At 42.0% G+C, this 15,487-nt stretch overlaps 1 protein-coding gene across 2 annotated transcripts in view; it reads right to left on the bottom strand.

The window, feature by feature from the left end:
• Positions 1-12,964: 12,964 nt before the first annotated feature.
• CCDC3 (coiled-coil domain containing 3) overlaps positions 12,965-15,487 on the bottom strand; it is a 40,164-nt gene continuing 37,641 nt past the window's right edge. Inside the window, exon 3 of one of the 2 annotated variants that reach the window (XM_015870929.3) lies at positions 12,965-15,379. In XM_015870929.3, coding sequence (XP_015726415.1) covers positions 15,104-15,379 — 276 coding nt within the window. In that variant the 3' untranslated portion in view covers positions 12,965-15,103. The remainder of the gene's footprint in view (positions 15,380-15,487) is intronic. The other variant, XM_085551557.1, reaches the window with a different exon arrangement.

Below are 15,487 nucleotides of genomic sequence, written 5' to 3' on the forward strand. Positions count from 1 at the left end.
TTATGTATTTTGTCTTTCCGTGGAATGCTCTGCATGTACAAAGCATGCACAGGAAGAGTTTCCATCCAGAGAAGCTTAAAACTATGCAGCAATCACCTACACACGTCTAGAAACAGGGAGTCGGGGAGGGTCCCTCTGAATATGATGTCACAAAGTTTGATCTGCATCTAAAATACTTTCCTGTGTTGTCAATGCTCAGGCCTGTCAATAAGTACATCAGTGTGTCTCTTCAGAGTTGTGGGGTGGTTAGGGTTTTTTTTTGTTCCTCATTCTTAGTCAAATCTTTGGCTGGTTTACTCAATTCTTAGTATTTTTTTCTCTTCCCATGAGATATTTCTTTCTTGCCTGTTGCAGAATGAATTGCATTGTGAGGACCAAGATGCTGTGATTATTTGCCTGAACTAATTAAGGCAGCAAGCTGAGCTAACTATCTCATCATTTCCAAAGCATCAAGTATCAAAGCACCTTCCCCAGTATCACCACCTAAATACTTGCAGTCAGTCCTTCAACATCTCCATGTAGCAGCAGCGCCATTTATCCATAGAGGAGTTTGGAGCTGTACTTCTCCCTCCTCTACATGGAAATCGTAGCTTTGCCTTTTCTTCCCTCAACCATTGACCCATTTTCATTTGTGCTGGTCTTTCTATGGCAGAGCAGAATACAGGATCATCATGTGGTGTTTTTAGCACACCTGGTCCAATCCTTTTTTTGAGAGTTGGATGGTCAATGGTTCCAGCTCCTCAACAGTCATTGCTTTCATGTGGGAGATGTTCATCTTCCCAAAACTCAAAACAGTCACCTTGAAAGGTTGAGAAGTGGTTTTATGATACCAGCATGCCAAATGGCTTCAGAGAAAGCACTGTGCTGGTGGTGTAGGGAGAAGGTAGCCCTCCTTGGAAGTTATATCATGAACAACTCCACGGTAACTGAAAGAACCAAGAAGGCTTAAGCCTACCTTTGAGGATGATGCCCAGCTAGCATGCTGTACCATCTCCTACAAGCTGCCTACAGTGTAAAAGTCATCATGAGCAGTAGTTGTGAGTCACCCCATCTCAGGTTGCTATGACAGCATGTGGTGCAAGGCTCCATGAGGAAGTGGACATGTGCCGTGGTTCCCAGTGGGTGGGAGATCATAGAAGATGCTCAGGGCAGCTCTAAACTTTTCTATCTTTCATCTGCATCCCACAAGTCCAGCTGCTGCTGTGCATGCTATCTCTTACCAGGTCAAGCCATAGTTTCACCCTCAAAAGTGAAGAACATGGAATGTCATGGCTCAGTGGGAGATATGTTGTGACTCTCATTTCTCACCAGCGCAATGTCACATTCACCTCTAGTTAAGAAGCAGCATTTTGGTCCTTTTGGGCCTTTTTAAAATACAGATATTTGTTTTGGGTCAGCAAATAACCAAAAGAAGCCCAGTCTGTCCAGAGCAGTGCCTCCCCAATATCCTCAACCACAAAACATCTCTTGGCCGATTTTTAAGGAAAATGCAAGCATGTTTTCTACAACTGCTTAAATCTTAATCAAGGAATGTCAGTGTGCCTAATATTGCAGGTCTTGTGATTGATACAAGTTCATAACAGCATCCGTGTCCAAAAAGATGGGAGAATGTGTATTTACTCCATGCATGTATTAAGGCATCGCAAAAGTTTTATCTGCATAATGAGTTTGCAATACTGCAAATTGTTAATGGGGCTACGTCGCAAGTGGTTCTCTGCCTTGACAATCATGTATACATATCGAGATTTCTATCATAATGAGAATTTAAAGGGATGATTGTTTTCCTCCAATAAATCCAGTTTAATCTCCCTGATGTGAAGTGTGATGTTTTTGAGTGCACGAGTCTCCTATGTTCAACCAATGTTCACAAAAGGGAGCAAATAATTTCTATGGTGGTTCCACTGTTTTATGTGATGATTTCCAAAGGTGGACAGTGAAATTTTTTTTCCATCCCCAATTCAACCCTTAAGAAAATGAATCTGAAGAGTGAATCTGACATCAGTTTTTTCCTGACATTGCTATTGGAGTTGATGCTGTATGGCAACACAGGGAGACGTGTATCTCTTGGGGGTTGAGAGTACCCTTGTGCAAAGGAGAGGCACTTGTTAGAGACAGATGTACCCGTAAGTAGGTCCTTGTGGTTTATGCAGCCTGTGGTGAGAATCATTGCCAGGGAAGAAACAAACACCAGAACCTGTGTGATTACTATTTCAAATCTTTGGTATGTGATTATGGCCACGGAACTGGGATTAGATGCTGGACTGCGCCAGGAAAGACGAGACAATCTGCCATTTGGGCTTTGGAAAAACACATTCATGGGAAGGTACATCTTTGGAAAAACATATCCATGCTTTGAAAAAATGGTGACAGAGGATGGGATAGATTCACATTTTCAGGAGGATCAGCAAATCCTGTTGAAAGACACAGTGTTCAAACTAGAAAACCTGAAAGTAGAAACATCTGATTGCTTCTGAACACTGGTATTGACAGGACTGTTCAAAGGCTGGGCAAGACTGACCGACCCATCGTGTGACTCACAAGCCTGAGTCATCTCTAATACATATGGAGGGATGCCTCCATATTTAGCTCTGCACTTCAACCTCTCCTGGTTTCTCTTGAAATCATCAGATTTATGTTATCTGAAGGCCTATCCCGGATTTCATCATGAAAAGAAAATTTTAGTTTGGGAAAAATTTCTCATATCTTAGGTTTTAAATCATAGTTTCCTCTATAGTCACAGTGGTCACTTAGTGTGCATGAAGCTTTCTCTAGTGTCCAGTGTGACAGGGCAGAAGATCACAACAGGACCATTGAAATGCTGACACTGTAAGATGGCCTCTTGATGTCATGTCAGTATTTACTTGACTTTCGTTTATTTTCTTCACTGTTGCTACAGTGAATTCTTGTCTGCTTGCATCAAATGAGATAAAATGTCAGTGCAGAGAAGAGAAAGGGGCATGACAGAGATGGGGCTATAGAAAACATTATGCTTGAGACCTTTCCAAGATCCACAGCTAAGTTCATACCAGAGAGGAGGGGTCTGTTCCTATTTTGAAGGCTTTCTAAGTGTTGGTATGCTCTGGGTGTCTGGTTTATGACATACATCAATCTTCCTTCGTGCTATAACAAGCCAATTTCTCAACTCCTTTGCTCTTCAGCCACGTCCCTCAGTGTAACTTGGGGTCCGATGAGCATCTCTAGGCTATGGACATGTCTTCATTCACAGTCAAAAGGAGTTTTGCAGGGCACAGGACCAACTTTGAATACCATCCAGCTTGAGCAGGGATGGATTCCTTGTGGTTCAGGATCCCCCCCAGTTGGGTGATGCTGAGGAGAAGGCATTCAGCACAGTGTTTTCAGCCACAGCACTTGCATCCTTGCAGTGTGGATGGCCCTACCCTTTGTCCAGTTACACCTACACCAAATTTCCTCCTTCTGGACGCACTTACCTCTCAGCTTACCTGTGCAAAGACAAAATTATGTGTTGAGATATGGGCTCTTAAAATCCCTTTGGAGACTCTGTAGGACACAATATGGACTTGCACTGTCCCAGAACAATCCTAGGCCAAGTAAGCTGCCATCGTGACAGGGACTCATGCTGTTCCCATCACATTATACTTCCTCTCAGCTTTGGACATCCCTTGAGGAGAGGGTCCATACCCTTTATGGTGGTTATATGCACTGCCCAGCACGTTTATGTTCTTAATATGGTGGAGCCTCTCAACAGAGATGAACTGCTGTGATAATAACCATTCTTGATAAGTGCAAAAGCGGGAAGAAGGACCATCTGCCTCAGCACTCCAAAACTGAGTATTTCCAGATTGTTTGGCACTTGGGCTTTCTGGATTACACTGAGGTAAATTCCTGACATCCAAACTCTGTTTATTTAGCCTGAATTCCACATTTCTTTTTTTTTTTTTTCTTTTCTTTTTTTTTTGTTTTTAACTGCAAGATTCTGATACAGTTACAGTCAATTAATGATCGATTTACCTTCTTTATGCAGTGTTTTGTTTAAGGAAATTGATAACAATAATAGAGCTGAGAGGTAAGTTGTTCTTCCCATCTAACTCTTGAGCTTTATGCTTTCTTTGGCGCCATATAGGATCTAGCATGTTTTTCATTTTCATTCTATAGGGCAGAAGCAAGTGTTTTGCTCACATCCTTGCCTCAGCTTTCAGTCTAGCAGTGACCAGAAATGCTTCATAATCTCAAACAAATGCTTCCTTATGCTGGAGGCCAGCTGGTTAGGTATCCTCAATTCTGAAGAGACACATATCATGTTTACACTTGAGCTATTTCAGGTTTGTATTTGCTCAAAATAACACCTGGAATGTAACTTTCTTTCCTGTTTACTGATGCAGTGCAGCTTGAAACTGCACCAAAGTAAATCAAATCCTTGATCCAGGGAAAAGCTGTGCCACTAAAGTAGTATTTAGTGACTTACAATGGAAGCTGCTGGATAAACAGGTTATCCAGAGAAGTGTTGGATGCCCCACCCTTCTATCCCTGGAAGTGTTCAAGGCAAGGACTTCAATCAACATGTTCTACCAGAAAGTGCTGATTGGAATTAGGTGATTATCAGCTGAGGCTCTTCATCAGCCTGAGCAGTTCTTTGGCCATTTGGTATCTCCTCTGCACTACTGAAAAAACTCAGAGCCAAAGATCCCAGCGGTGCTTCCTTCACTGACTGTCTAAATACTTAAGACATTTAACTTCTGTGTTGCAAAATGTGTCAACATCAGAATTCACTGCTGAGTCAACTGATGAACACCTGGAAGCCTGCGCTGAGGGATTTCCAACTCCTCTCCCTCCCTAAGCACTTGTAGCACTTCTTATATGATCATTTCTAATATGCTTTCCAGGGATTTTGAAACGTCACAAATAACAGAACTCCTGAGACTGGGATACTTGTGCCTGGAAGTCATAGTGCTCATGGCTACACGTGGCCACTGCATGGCCAGGGAGGGCTGCATGGCATAACTGATGTACCTATATGTGTGCTCATCACCACTGGGTTCATGGTAATAAGACAAGTCTGGAAATAAGACATTATCTGGTAATAAGACATTATCTGGAAAGGATTTCATGCTTTAGATTCTCCCATGGCAATGTTAATATAATAATTTTGTTTAGCATCAGCCTCATAACTTGTTACAATTATTTGTGGTCTTAAGGTGGTGTTTTAAAATTACTGATTTACTGATTCAGTCTTAATTGGGTTCTGAATTGGGTCTTTACATCATTCTGTCTTTAATTGCTTTAGTGAAAGTCTAGTAATACGCTAGTAATAGGCTGGTAATATGCTCACTTAGAGGGATTTTTGCCTGTTCACGTTTCTTAATGAAACCCATAAAAACTTAAAAAAGGAATGCTACTCAATTGCCACTTGTGCTACAGAGTCCGAAACTGAGTCAGCCTGAGGTACCCTTGTACGTTCCTACAAATATACATCCTCAGAAGGAGAAATCTTAGCACTGCAGCAAACATCCCCACAGTAAAGGCATGGATGGAAATGGGTTCCATTTCCTGCTTTCTGGACTTCCTTCGACTTTTCATGCAAGTCACTTAGAAAATCTCAGAAAATACTTAAAACCCCCAAATTGAACTATGGCCCATGACTAGAATGTACCCTGAGAATCAATTCTGTGCTGGAATCGCAAATCTTTGTGGGGTTGTGGTTTTTTTTTTGAGGTCTTCTGGCATGACCCCAAAAGATTTTCTCATTCTCTTTTCTGGTGCTTTGGTGTCCTGATGAACATTTTAAGTAGAGGACTCAGCTGTACTCTGAGAAGGATCATTGTCTCTCTGAAGAGTGACCTGATATCCATCCTTGGCCATTGTGGCTGCCCTCCATAACTGCTGGATATTGCACAGGTCTTTGCAATGTCTCCCCAGCATTTTTTTCTTCCTGCAAGCTGCTGCAACTGGATTGCATTTTCTACCCCTCGGTAATGAGGTCTGTGTTGCCAAGGTTGCCTGTAACTTCTTACAGCTTAATGCCTGCAGTTTTATTGCTGGAAATACACTGCTTCCTCCCACTCTGCCAGTGAGGACCATACATTACATCTCACTTGATGGTGGTTCCTGCTGTAGAGAAAATGCCATTACTTACCAGCAATGCAAAACCCCCCACCAGCCCCATTCATACACCCCAAAGACTGTTTCTGTAAAGAGTACAAAGAGTCTGTTCCGAAGGTAAAGTTGTGAAACCAAAGAAAATCTGCAGTTAATTAAAAATGACGAGAATTAAGCACACAACAGATGAGGATATAAAGTTCAGATCAGCTTGATCCCCCAGCATGAAAATGCATTTTATTTTATCCCTTTAGCAGAAGAGGGATTTTTGTCTCCACATATGGGCTATAGCAACGTGGCTGGAAAATTTCCATTGTCTTTAATTAAAACAGTGTGATTACGTTTTCCTTTCTGCAGCCTGCACAGACCCTGACTCAGCTTAGAATTAGGTGCAGGTGGTCTGAGTGCAGCAGTAATCAGGGCTGGATCTGGCACCTAGATAGCCTGGTACAAAAACCCTCAGGTCAAACCCACCTAATCTGGCGATATGTTGTTATTGCAAGGCTAACATGTAGTGTTCCAGTTTTGCTAAGAGGAAGATGATTTTGCTAGGAAGAAAAACATGGTTTGTGCCTGTTGTAGGATGACCTGCAGGAGTGAAGCATGAAGGTTCAGTGCAAGAGAATGTGTGATAGTTAATCTCTTCCCAAACACCCTGACCTTGGATAATACACAAGACTGCAAGGAGAGCAGCCCTGCACCTGGTGTTTAAGGTTAAATAGGTCCATGTGAAGCCACAATCAATTTGTTACCTACTCCATACACTCACCTGTGTAATTGTGCAGAGGTTTGGAAGGCTCCTGGCACATGTCAAGAATCTCATTAGTGGTGCTGATGTCTTCTGCCTCTGGCTGTACCTCATCAGGTTGGGTATTTGCTGTCTTTGCTTGTTTAAGGTATACTGAGTATAGAAATTGCTGAAGCATTCATGCATGTTGCAGCACATTGGTGTGTGTTAACCTCCAGGTCTGGCACCTTCAGGATTTTCATCTGATTACATGCACTCACCTGGAATCTTCAAGTCCTGCCTACGCCCTGCTTGTTCCTTTCATGTTCAATTGCTCTTGGATAAAAACACAAGGTAAGTGTTTGGATCAGGCTTTGGAAAGAAGGTGTCCCCCTGCTGTGGTGTTGGTGTCATCAGGCCTCAATGCCACATTCCTCACAGCTGGTGCTGGGAGCTTTGGTCCAGGTGGATGGAGGCCTTGGGGAGATCAAGCTGTCTTTTCCAACCTTAATGATTCTATGGTTCCATGATTTTATATTAAAAGCAGATGCTGTCACTAACATAGGCCGCTGTCTGTCTTCACCTTTGTGGATATTTTTTACGATGTATACTATCAATTTTTACTACCAGTTATTATATTAGTATTTCCTTAAAATTTGTATCGTTATTCATTTTACCAGACTATCCATCTTGGAACAATTCCAGATGGGTGATGTTGTTTCTTCTCCATAGGACCAGGTAGCAAATACGTTATCAAAAGATGGCCATCCTGGCATGAGAATGTAACTACCGAAATGCTTCCTGGCAGATGCTTTTAGCAAGTGGCACCACTTGGGCCATCGTATTGCACCATATTGGAAGAGGACACCCAGTGGGGTTGTGGGTGCCTCGTCCCTGGGAATGTTCAAGGTCAGGTTGGATGGGGCACTGTGCAGCCAGATCTAGCACTTGGTGTAGTGATCAGCAGCCCTGCCTGTAGCAGGGGGATTGAAACTAGATGGTATTTGAAGTCCCTTCCACCACAAACCATTCTGATTCTGTATTACCTAGCTGTGGTACAACGATGTGGATTCTATCAGTGGCCAGTACTAGTGTGGTTCTTAACACCAGATCAGCAAAACTATTTAAGGAGTCTTGGCTGAAGAGCTCTTAGTCATTCATTACAAACTGCCTGAATCTAGGTGGGTTTTCTGCAAAAACAATAGGTTTGACATATAAACATCTTCATAAGACTTGCCCAGGAGATGGTGATGGTAAAAAAATAAATAAAAATTTAAAAATCAGCCAAAATTATTTAGAGAAAAATATATATTTTTTTCAGTTACAGACAATTTGGAAACTTTTTTCCATGCACTGCAGCAGGGAGAGGCACCAGCAAGGGAACTTTCAGCTTGAAAAGTACAAATACAGCTACTGAGAATGGAATAAATCAGATCTGTTCTGCTCTCTAAACAAGAAGCACAGGTTCCAGATCTAATTATATGATCTTGAGGCAAGAATTAAGTCCTCACTATGTACTCATGGGGATCAAAATGGAGCCCTCGTGTTAAGCATGTGAAGAAGAATTGATTGTAAACTCAGAACTAGCCTGAGTCACCATTATATAGACAAGAGTAGGGAGACTGAATTTTAAGACCTTTTTTCTCTTGCTACAGAAAATATTTTCACTGCTGCTAGCTTCTAACTAACACTCTATATCTATTGGTACTTCTGCAATTTCAAACGTATCTAAAAGAAATAATTTGAAGATAATGTAGCCCATGATGTTTTTTCTCCAGCGGGAGCTGCTTTTCCTGGCATCAAGAAATGGGAAAAATAATTTATTGACAACAGTCTGTGAAATTTCCTTTTCCTTATCTCCTGAGGCCAAGTCTCCAGCTAGCAGGGTATTTGAGAAATAATCTTAAAAGTAATATTAAAAAGAAATAACCACAACAGCTGCTCTGTTCCCATGGAAGTGGATGGGAACAGTTCAAGTGAGCATCCCAATGCAATGCTGTCATGTATTTGTCCTCAGACAGCAAGCAGAGATCAGGCATCTCATCCTCTCTATTGCCTCTGGGGTATGACTGGCATGGAAGATGAAATCCCTTTTGTCCTTGGGTTCTCTGCTTTTCTCTGTGAGGAAGAAGTGAAGCAGAAATGTCATCCAATACATAAGCAGGTGGCTGGGGCAACCTGGGGCTCCAGACTGCCCAGAGAAGGTGTGGATGCCCCCATCCCTTCTGTCATCTTTGTAGATCTGCTTTGAACACTTCAGGAAGGGAATGAAGTGCCCCTGACAACAGCTTTTCTTCCCTTTCACTGCTTTCCTCACATCTATGGAGCAGATTTATCCTCCTGAACAACCATAAATTTAGAGACCTTCCAGCTGCTGAGGAGGCTCTGGGCAGAGGAAAATCCTGACTGTGTCAGCCAGCACTGACTCAGCTGAGCTAAACACTGGCACAAGAAAACATTTCCTTTGGAGCCTAAGCAATATGTGCATTGGGTGAAGGAGCTGAGTAGATGACAAAGGAGGTGCTTGTAAATATCACAGAGGGATTTTGACAGAGTCTTGTAAAAGCTAAGGTTTGGATTATAGCCTATCTGCTAGAATAAACAGAACTGAATGGTAATAAAAATTAAAAAAAAGAAAAAAAGAAAAAGAAAAAAGAAAAAAGAAAAGAGAGAGAGAAACGTCATAAGTTATCATCATTCTCCAAAGAGTTTGTCTAGCCTTTAAGGAAACTCTGAGACAAAGCAATGAGTTTCCAGCTCCTCCTTTATGGAGAGTACTGGGAGAGGGCTGTAGGTGGGAGTTTATCAAGTTTATCCCTTGCTGTCCTCTGTGCACAGCTGTAGCAAAGGTTCCTACCATGAATGATTCCCCCATTTGCCTCAAGAGTCAGACTGTGCAGTAGAAGTCCCAGATCCAGGCAGTCACTGTGGAAGGCTCTGTGTGGGGGCTGTGTGAAGACTTGCAGTAGTTGGAGGCTGTTGAAAGATTTCTTGATGCTAAGGATGAGATGTGAGATTTGCCACTGAACTGCTGTATGGCCCTCATTGAGTTACATGTGTCTTGGTGCTTTGGACTGATTTTGAGTGGAAAAAGATCATGCAAAGCTTTGCTTAAAGGTCTCTGAGCATTTTAAGAACTCAGTGGAAGGCTGCAGTTGTTCCCAGACTGTGATATATGGGCTGCACTTTGGCAGCTGGTGGCCCTCCAAAACTTTGCAAGTTGTTGGTTTCTTTATCTGCTTCCCTTGCGGAAAAGATCCCAGCAGTCTGTAAGATCAATTAGAAACACAGAAAAGAAGCCAGTCCTCTTCATATGCTGCAGATGCTGGGAGCGTTGAGTTTAGCTCACCTGTATTCTTCACCCTCTGCTGGACTCTCTAGATGTTCCCTGTCTTTCTTGAGCTGAGGAACCCAGAACAGTATTCCACATGTGGCCTCACAAGGTCAGAGTAGAGGGAGAGGATCACCTTCCTCTACCTGCTGGCTAAGTTCTTTTCTAATGTTCCCCAGGTACCATTGGTCACAAGGGCACACTGCTAGCTCATGGCCAACCTGCATACCCAGGTCCTTCTCTGCAGAGCCAAAACCTTTAATGTGCCAAAATCCTGGGAAAATCAGTTTGTCAGTGGTATCACCAATAACTTGAATCTCATCACTGATCCTACCATCTGAAACACAAACTGAGTCCAGTTACCAGAGATAGCAGGATTCTGGTCAACATGCTGTAATGGATTAGGAGGGCATGGAGTTGATAAATCTGGTTTTCAGAGGATGCCATTATCAAATACCTGTATAACACTTTGAAAGATTTGTATTTGTAGGAAACTTTCTACTCAGTTCCCGTTTAGGCTCAGATCTTGGTACTGCATGCAGAACTGGAGTTCTTCTGCACTCTGTTTTCCAACAAGACATCATGAAACAAAGCCCATCAAGGGGCACAGGGGGATTCCAGGTGCTTGCCAACATGGACAGCCACAGATCAGCCTGATGGATCTGACTGCTTTCCTTGCCAGCCAGATGAGTCAAGAGGGTTGGAAGCTGCACACCTTCTTGCTGAGCTAATATGTGGTTTTCTGGTAGTGTTTGTGGACAGGTTGAACATTCTGGCTTTTACTTAGTCTCTCTACTGCAGTAGTTGTGTCATCTCATACCTACCACTATACCATACCAAGTAGTGAGTTTCATTGCTAAATGAGCAAGCTACTTCTCTCACCACAATGAAATGTCCCTGACACACAACTGATACCTCAGCACTTGCAGGAACTTTGTATTCTCTTGCACAGACCACCAATGAATAGTGCCACCAACAAACAGTGCATGGCAAATGACTCTCCTTTTTTCCAGAAGTCCCATTAAGGTCCTGGTGGCCACATCTGTCAGACCATTCTGGCTCTATTGGCAGTCCAGCTCCAAGGTCCCTCCTGCAGGAGAAATAGGGTTTGATTTTTGAGTAGACCTGTGTGGAGCCAAGAGTTGGATTTGATGGTCCTTGTGGGTCCTTTACAAGCCAGGACAGTTTTTAATTGTCTGTGTTGCCTTCTTTGGCACTTCAGTTGTCCAGTTGGGATGAAGACCCAAGAGAGGCTCAAGAAGTCTCAGTAAAGGCATTCACTGCAGTTTTAGCCATGAAGCACTGTGAAGGCTTTACTGAGAGAATACATTGCATTGCAAAAGCGAAATATTTCAAAGACTTCCTGCTGATTTTTGTTTGGGAGGGATCATAAGGATATGAAGGGACTTCTGCCAAATTTTGTTATGACTCCAAATCATGGGAGTTTGCCAAAGAAAATGTCACTTCACTGGTTGTATTTTACAATTGCAAAACAATTGCTCCCCACAACGAACTTGTTGTGATAAATAGCTGTTTGTTTGTGGAAAAATTCAGTGAAAAGGGAAAGGAGTTCTTCCTGAGACACAAAACCAAAGAGAAATGTCACTGTACACAATTAATGTTAACTACAGCAGAAAGCAGCTGCTAAGACTCTGCCATAAGGAGAAACCCCCAACAGTGCTGTGATGACACCAAGCCCATTTAACTGAAAACCAACCAAGACACCAAATCTCAGCCCAGCAAGAAGTGTTTCCTTGGTAAGGTGCCATCACTCCTGCTCTACTACGGCATTGTTTGCCTGCCTCACTGAATGTGAGATCCAGTGCCATCTGGGAAATCCCCACTGGTGTGACTTGGCCATGTTCCCCAGACAGCTAAGGCGACCAAAGCCAAGGAGTCCTCCCAGCACAGAGCCACGTACACTGGAACACACTGTCCCACTTGCTGTGTTTGTTTTACGGGATTAGGAACATGCTTAAACCCAAGTGCATGTTGGAAACGGCGTTTCACACGCAATGCAGTCTGGTTTGGAGGGAACTAGCAATGTTTCTATGATTAAATGAAAATAATTGGGGTTAAATGGGGAGGAAAATGAAATTTCCTTGCAATTACTTAGATTTATTGTACCAATGAGTGACATATCTTGTCAGTTTTATCTACTCTCCATAGTTTTCCTTGTATGATTTTTTTTTTTCTCCCCTTTTAGAAATTAGTTTGGGCTCCTTTGACTCATTAATGAGAGATTACCTAGCTTGGCAAGAAGACCTGTGTATAGGAAAAGAGCCTTACTGATGTGGCTCTGAACCACTGATGTGCTCTTCTCCTCCAAAAACCTTTTCTGCTAAAACACAAACAGAATAACATATGGAATTAATTCTCTTCTTAGTGGTTTTGGTGTTAAGAATCAGAGAAAGCTGCTAATGTTGCCTGCTGTCTGTAAAGCCTATACTATATGATTCTCCAGTCTGTGGTAGCTTGTGATTAATGAGAGAATAACTCATTCAATGCACTTTGTTCTACAGATATATCTGCTTTAAATTAAGGGGGAAAAAAGCAAACAGACAAACAAACAAACAAAAACACAGATGAGTCCTTCCTGTTGTGATGTATGAGGCATAATCATACATAATCAATTCCTCCTTTTTTTTTCCAGCTGGAGTGAAAATAGGATGGAAATTTCAGTCTTTTCAATCAATTAAAATAATAATAATAATAATCAGCCAAATGAGAATGTTTTCAATGCTATGTTTGGAAAAACCATATGAATAGTGAAGATGTAAGTATATTAACTATGCTTTCTCAGCTTTATAAAAACATTTATAAGACATGAATGAATAACAGGGGAAATACTTTTATTAACAAACAACAAAACCCACAAGCTTTTAATACCTATTCCAGGAAGAAACATTTATCTTATTCAAACAGCAGTGTAGAAACCAGAAACAAACAAACCAACAAAATTAGATACTTTCCTGTGAATTTACATTTTAGAGTTAAAATCTCTTGATGGCTTCCAGGGAAGCCTTATGTCAGTTGTAGTTCTCAGGAAACAGCATTGCTGACTGCAGCATAAAGCAACTTAAATTGTGCTGATTTGGTAGGCAAAGCCTTTGAAGCTTGTGGAGGAGTCAGAATCTTAAGAAATGCCAATATTATTTCAAGGGGGGAGTGGGGAAGGGAAAGCTCTATTTCCAAAAAGAGCAAGTCTGGAAGGTAATTAAACTTAGCAGCATCCTAGAAGCCAACTCAAGGCTTAACTTCTGAGCTTAGCTTGGACTGAAGCTCGTGGCTGAAAGCTGATATGGGCTTTTCCTAAGTGTGGGGATAGTTAAAGTGTGGTCCAACAGAGCTGCAGCCTGAATATACTCTATTTTTAATCTCTGAGAAACAGCATGGAGACCATGCAGCGATCTGGCAAAGCCTAGAGAGTTAGGAGCAGAATGGTGGTTTCCACATTGTTATTTCTGAGGACCTCACCTCTATATCATCTGGATTGGTCTATCATGTATGAATCAGGTTTAGCCCTGGTAAATCATCAGTATTGCCTGATGCTAAGCAAGGACTCTCTGCCTCTGTTGAAAAGCATGAGGTATATCTACTCCTGATGCTCATGTTTGGTGAAAGAAAAACTATTTTGAGAAGGGAAAGAAGATACAAAAACTCTTCTTTCATTTTCCATTCCTTATGATGCCCTGTTAGGAAGGAAGGTTGTTTAACTACCGTGACCAAAGACATTCTCTGGTACATTAACTTAGCTGAAGAATACATTAGTTCTGGTTGCTGAGTCTTAACCTCCGATGCTTCAACAGAATTCAGTTTTGTAAATGTCTAATGAAGAACATGATGGACTTTTTTAATGAGAAAACCAAGAAATGGAATTTGCTTCATATTTTAAGAAATTAGACTATATCAAATGTGTAATAAAAATATTTTCTATAGGATTTTAGAATATATACATATATAAACTACCTTAATTTTTAATGCCCTGTTGATATTGATGTGATCTCTACAGTATCTAAGTGTAACTAAATGAGGCTGCCCAGCAACCTCCTTTATACCTCAAACAGTGATTACAAAACTTGAAGCCTTGTCCACACTGTAAATTAAACCTGCTTGAAAACAGGATCTGAAATCATCCATCAGACCTGATCCAGCACCCACTGAATCTAGGCTAAATCTATTCCTGACAGTAGGAGCTGGATTAGGCCCTAGACACAGACTCAGACTGATAGGTCTCCAGCTCCATTGGCTGAGCAACACTAAAGGCACCTGAAGGAGTTACTATGACTCTTAAGGCATGTCCTGATAAAAATGAAAAAATATTAGATTTTTATTTATTTATTTATTTATAAAGAATATTAAGAAATACTTAGACACACTCTTAAGACAGTTTGGGCATATTTGCATTTCATTTTGAATAAGGGCCCAAACTGACTATGCGTCCTGGACATACCCTGTGCTCCTATACAGAATATAGTCTTTAGTCAAGCTTAAGGCGCGATGAGGGGGATCATGATTGAGCAAAGAGCATTTATGCCCTTATCCTTCCTGCAGCATACATCTCTGTACATTCACTTGCTTGCCCAGTCCATGTAGAGAAGATAAGTTGGCATCAGGTCCCTAGAAGAGCTCCTATGTCAAATGCCTGGCAGAACCTCCATCATGCCCACCCCACCACAGGGAAACCTTGAACTGGTGACAGAGACAGGACCAAGAAGCACAATGTGCTTTATATTACAGTCTGGCCCTATGTCTACCCAGAGTACCATGGACTTAGTTTGAGGTTGATCCTCCAGTACGCAAACAAATCCAGTTTGCGTTCCTGTTTAATCTAGCACTGTGTCTAGAGCAAGTTCAGATTCATATTTCATGCAAGGTTTGAAGCAGTGTAGACAAGGCGTAAGGGCCAGATCCTGATCTAACGCAGGCAAAATCTGCCATTATCGTTGGCCTGAGCTCTTACCCTTGCATTATACTTTAAGGTAGGTAGCATGTGAGTTCTCCTGCTTTAAAGAGTTAATATAGGGAATTTGACCACCAGCAGAGGCAAGTTTCTCACTGAGCTTTCGGTTCATCAGCTCCATGTGCCTGGTATTTTTCCTAGCTTGCCGGAGAGACCTCTTGACTTTCTTCACCCGATCTCGCAGCTGTTTGTTGCGCTTCTCCAACGTTGCCACCTTCTGCTGCAGCTTCTTCACTCTGTCCTCCTCCTCAAACAGGGCTTTCTGGACCGAGGAGCACATGAGCTGAGGGGACAGATGAAATGAAATAGGAACAGATGAGCTTTACACAGAAGCTTATTCAAGTAAGGATTTATTCAGGTGTTCCCCAAAGGACTTCACAACTTTTCAAAC

The sequence above is a fragment of the Coturnix japonica genome, chromosome 1, assembly GCF_054131305.1.
Source record: "Coturnix japonica strain WE chromosome 1, WE-NBRP24, whole genome shotgun sequence".
Classification (NCBI taxonomy): domain Eukaryota; kingdom Metazoa; phylum Chordata; class Aves; order Galliformes; family Phasianidae; genus Coturnix; species Coturnix japonica.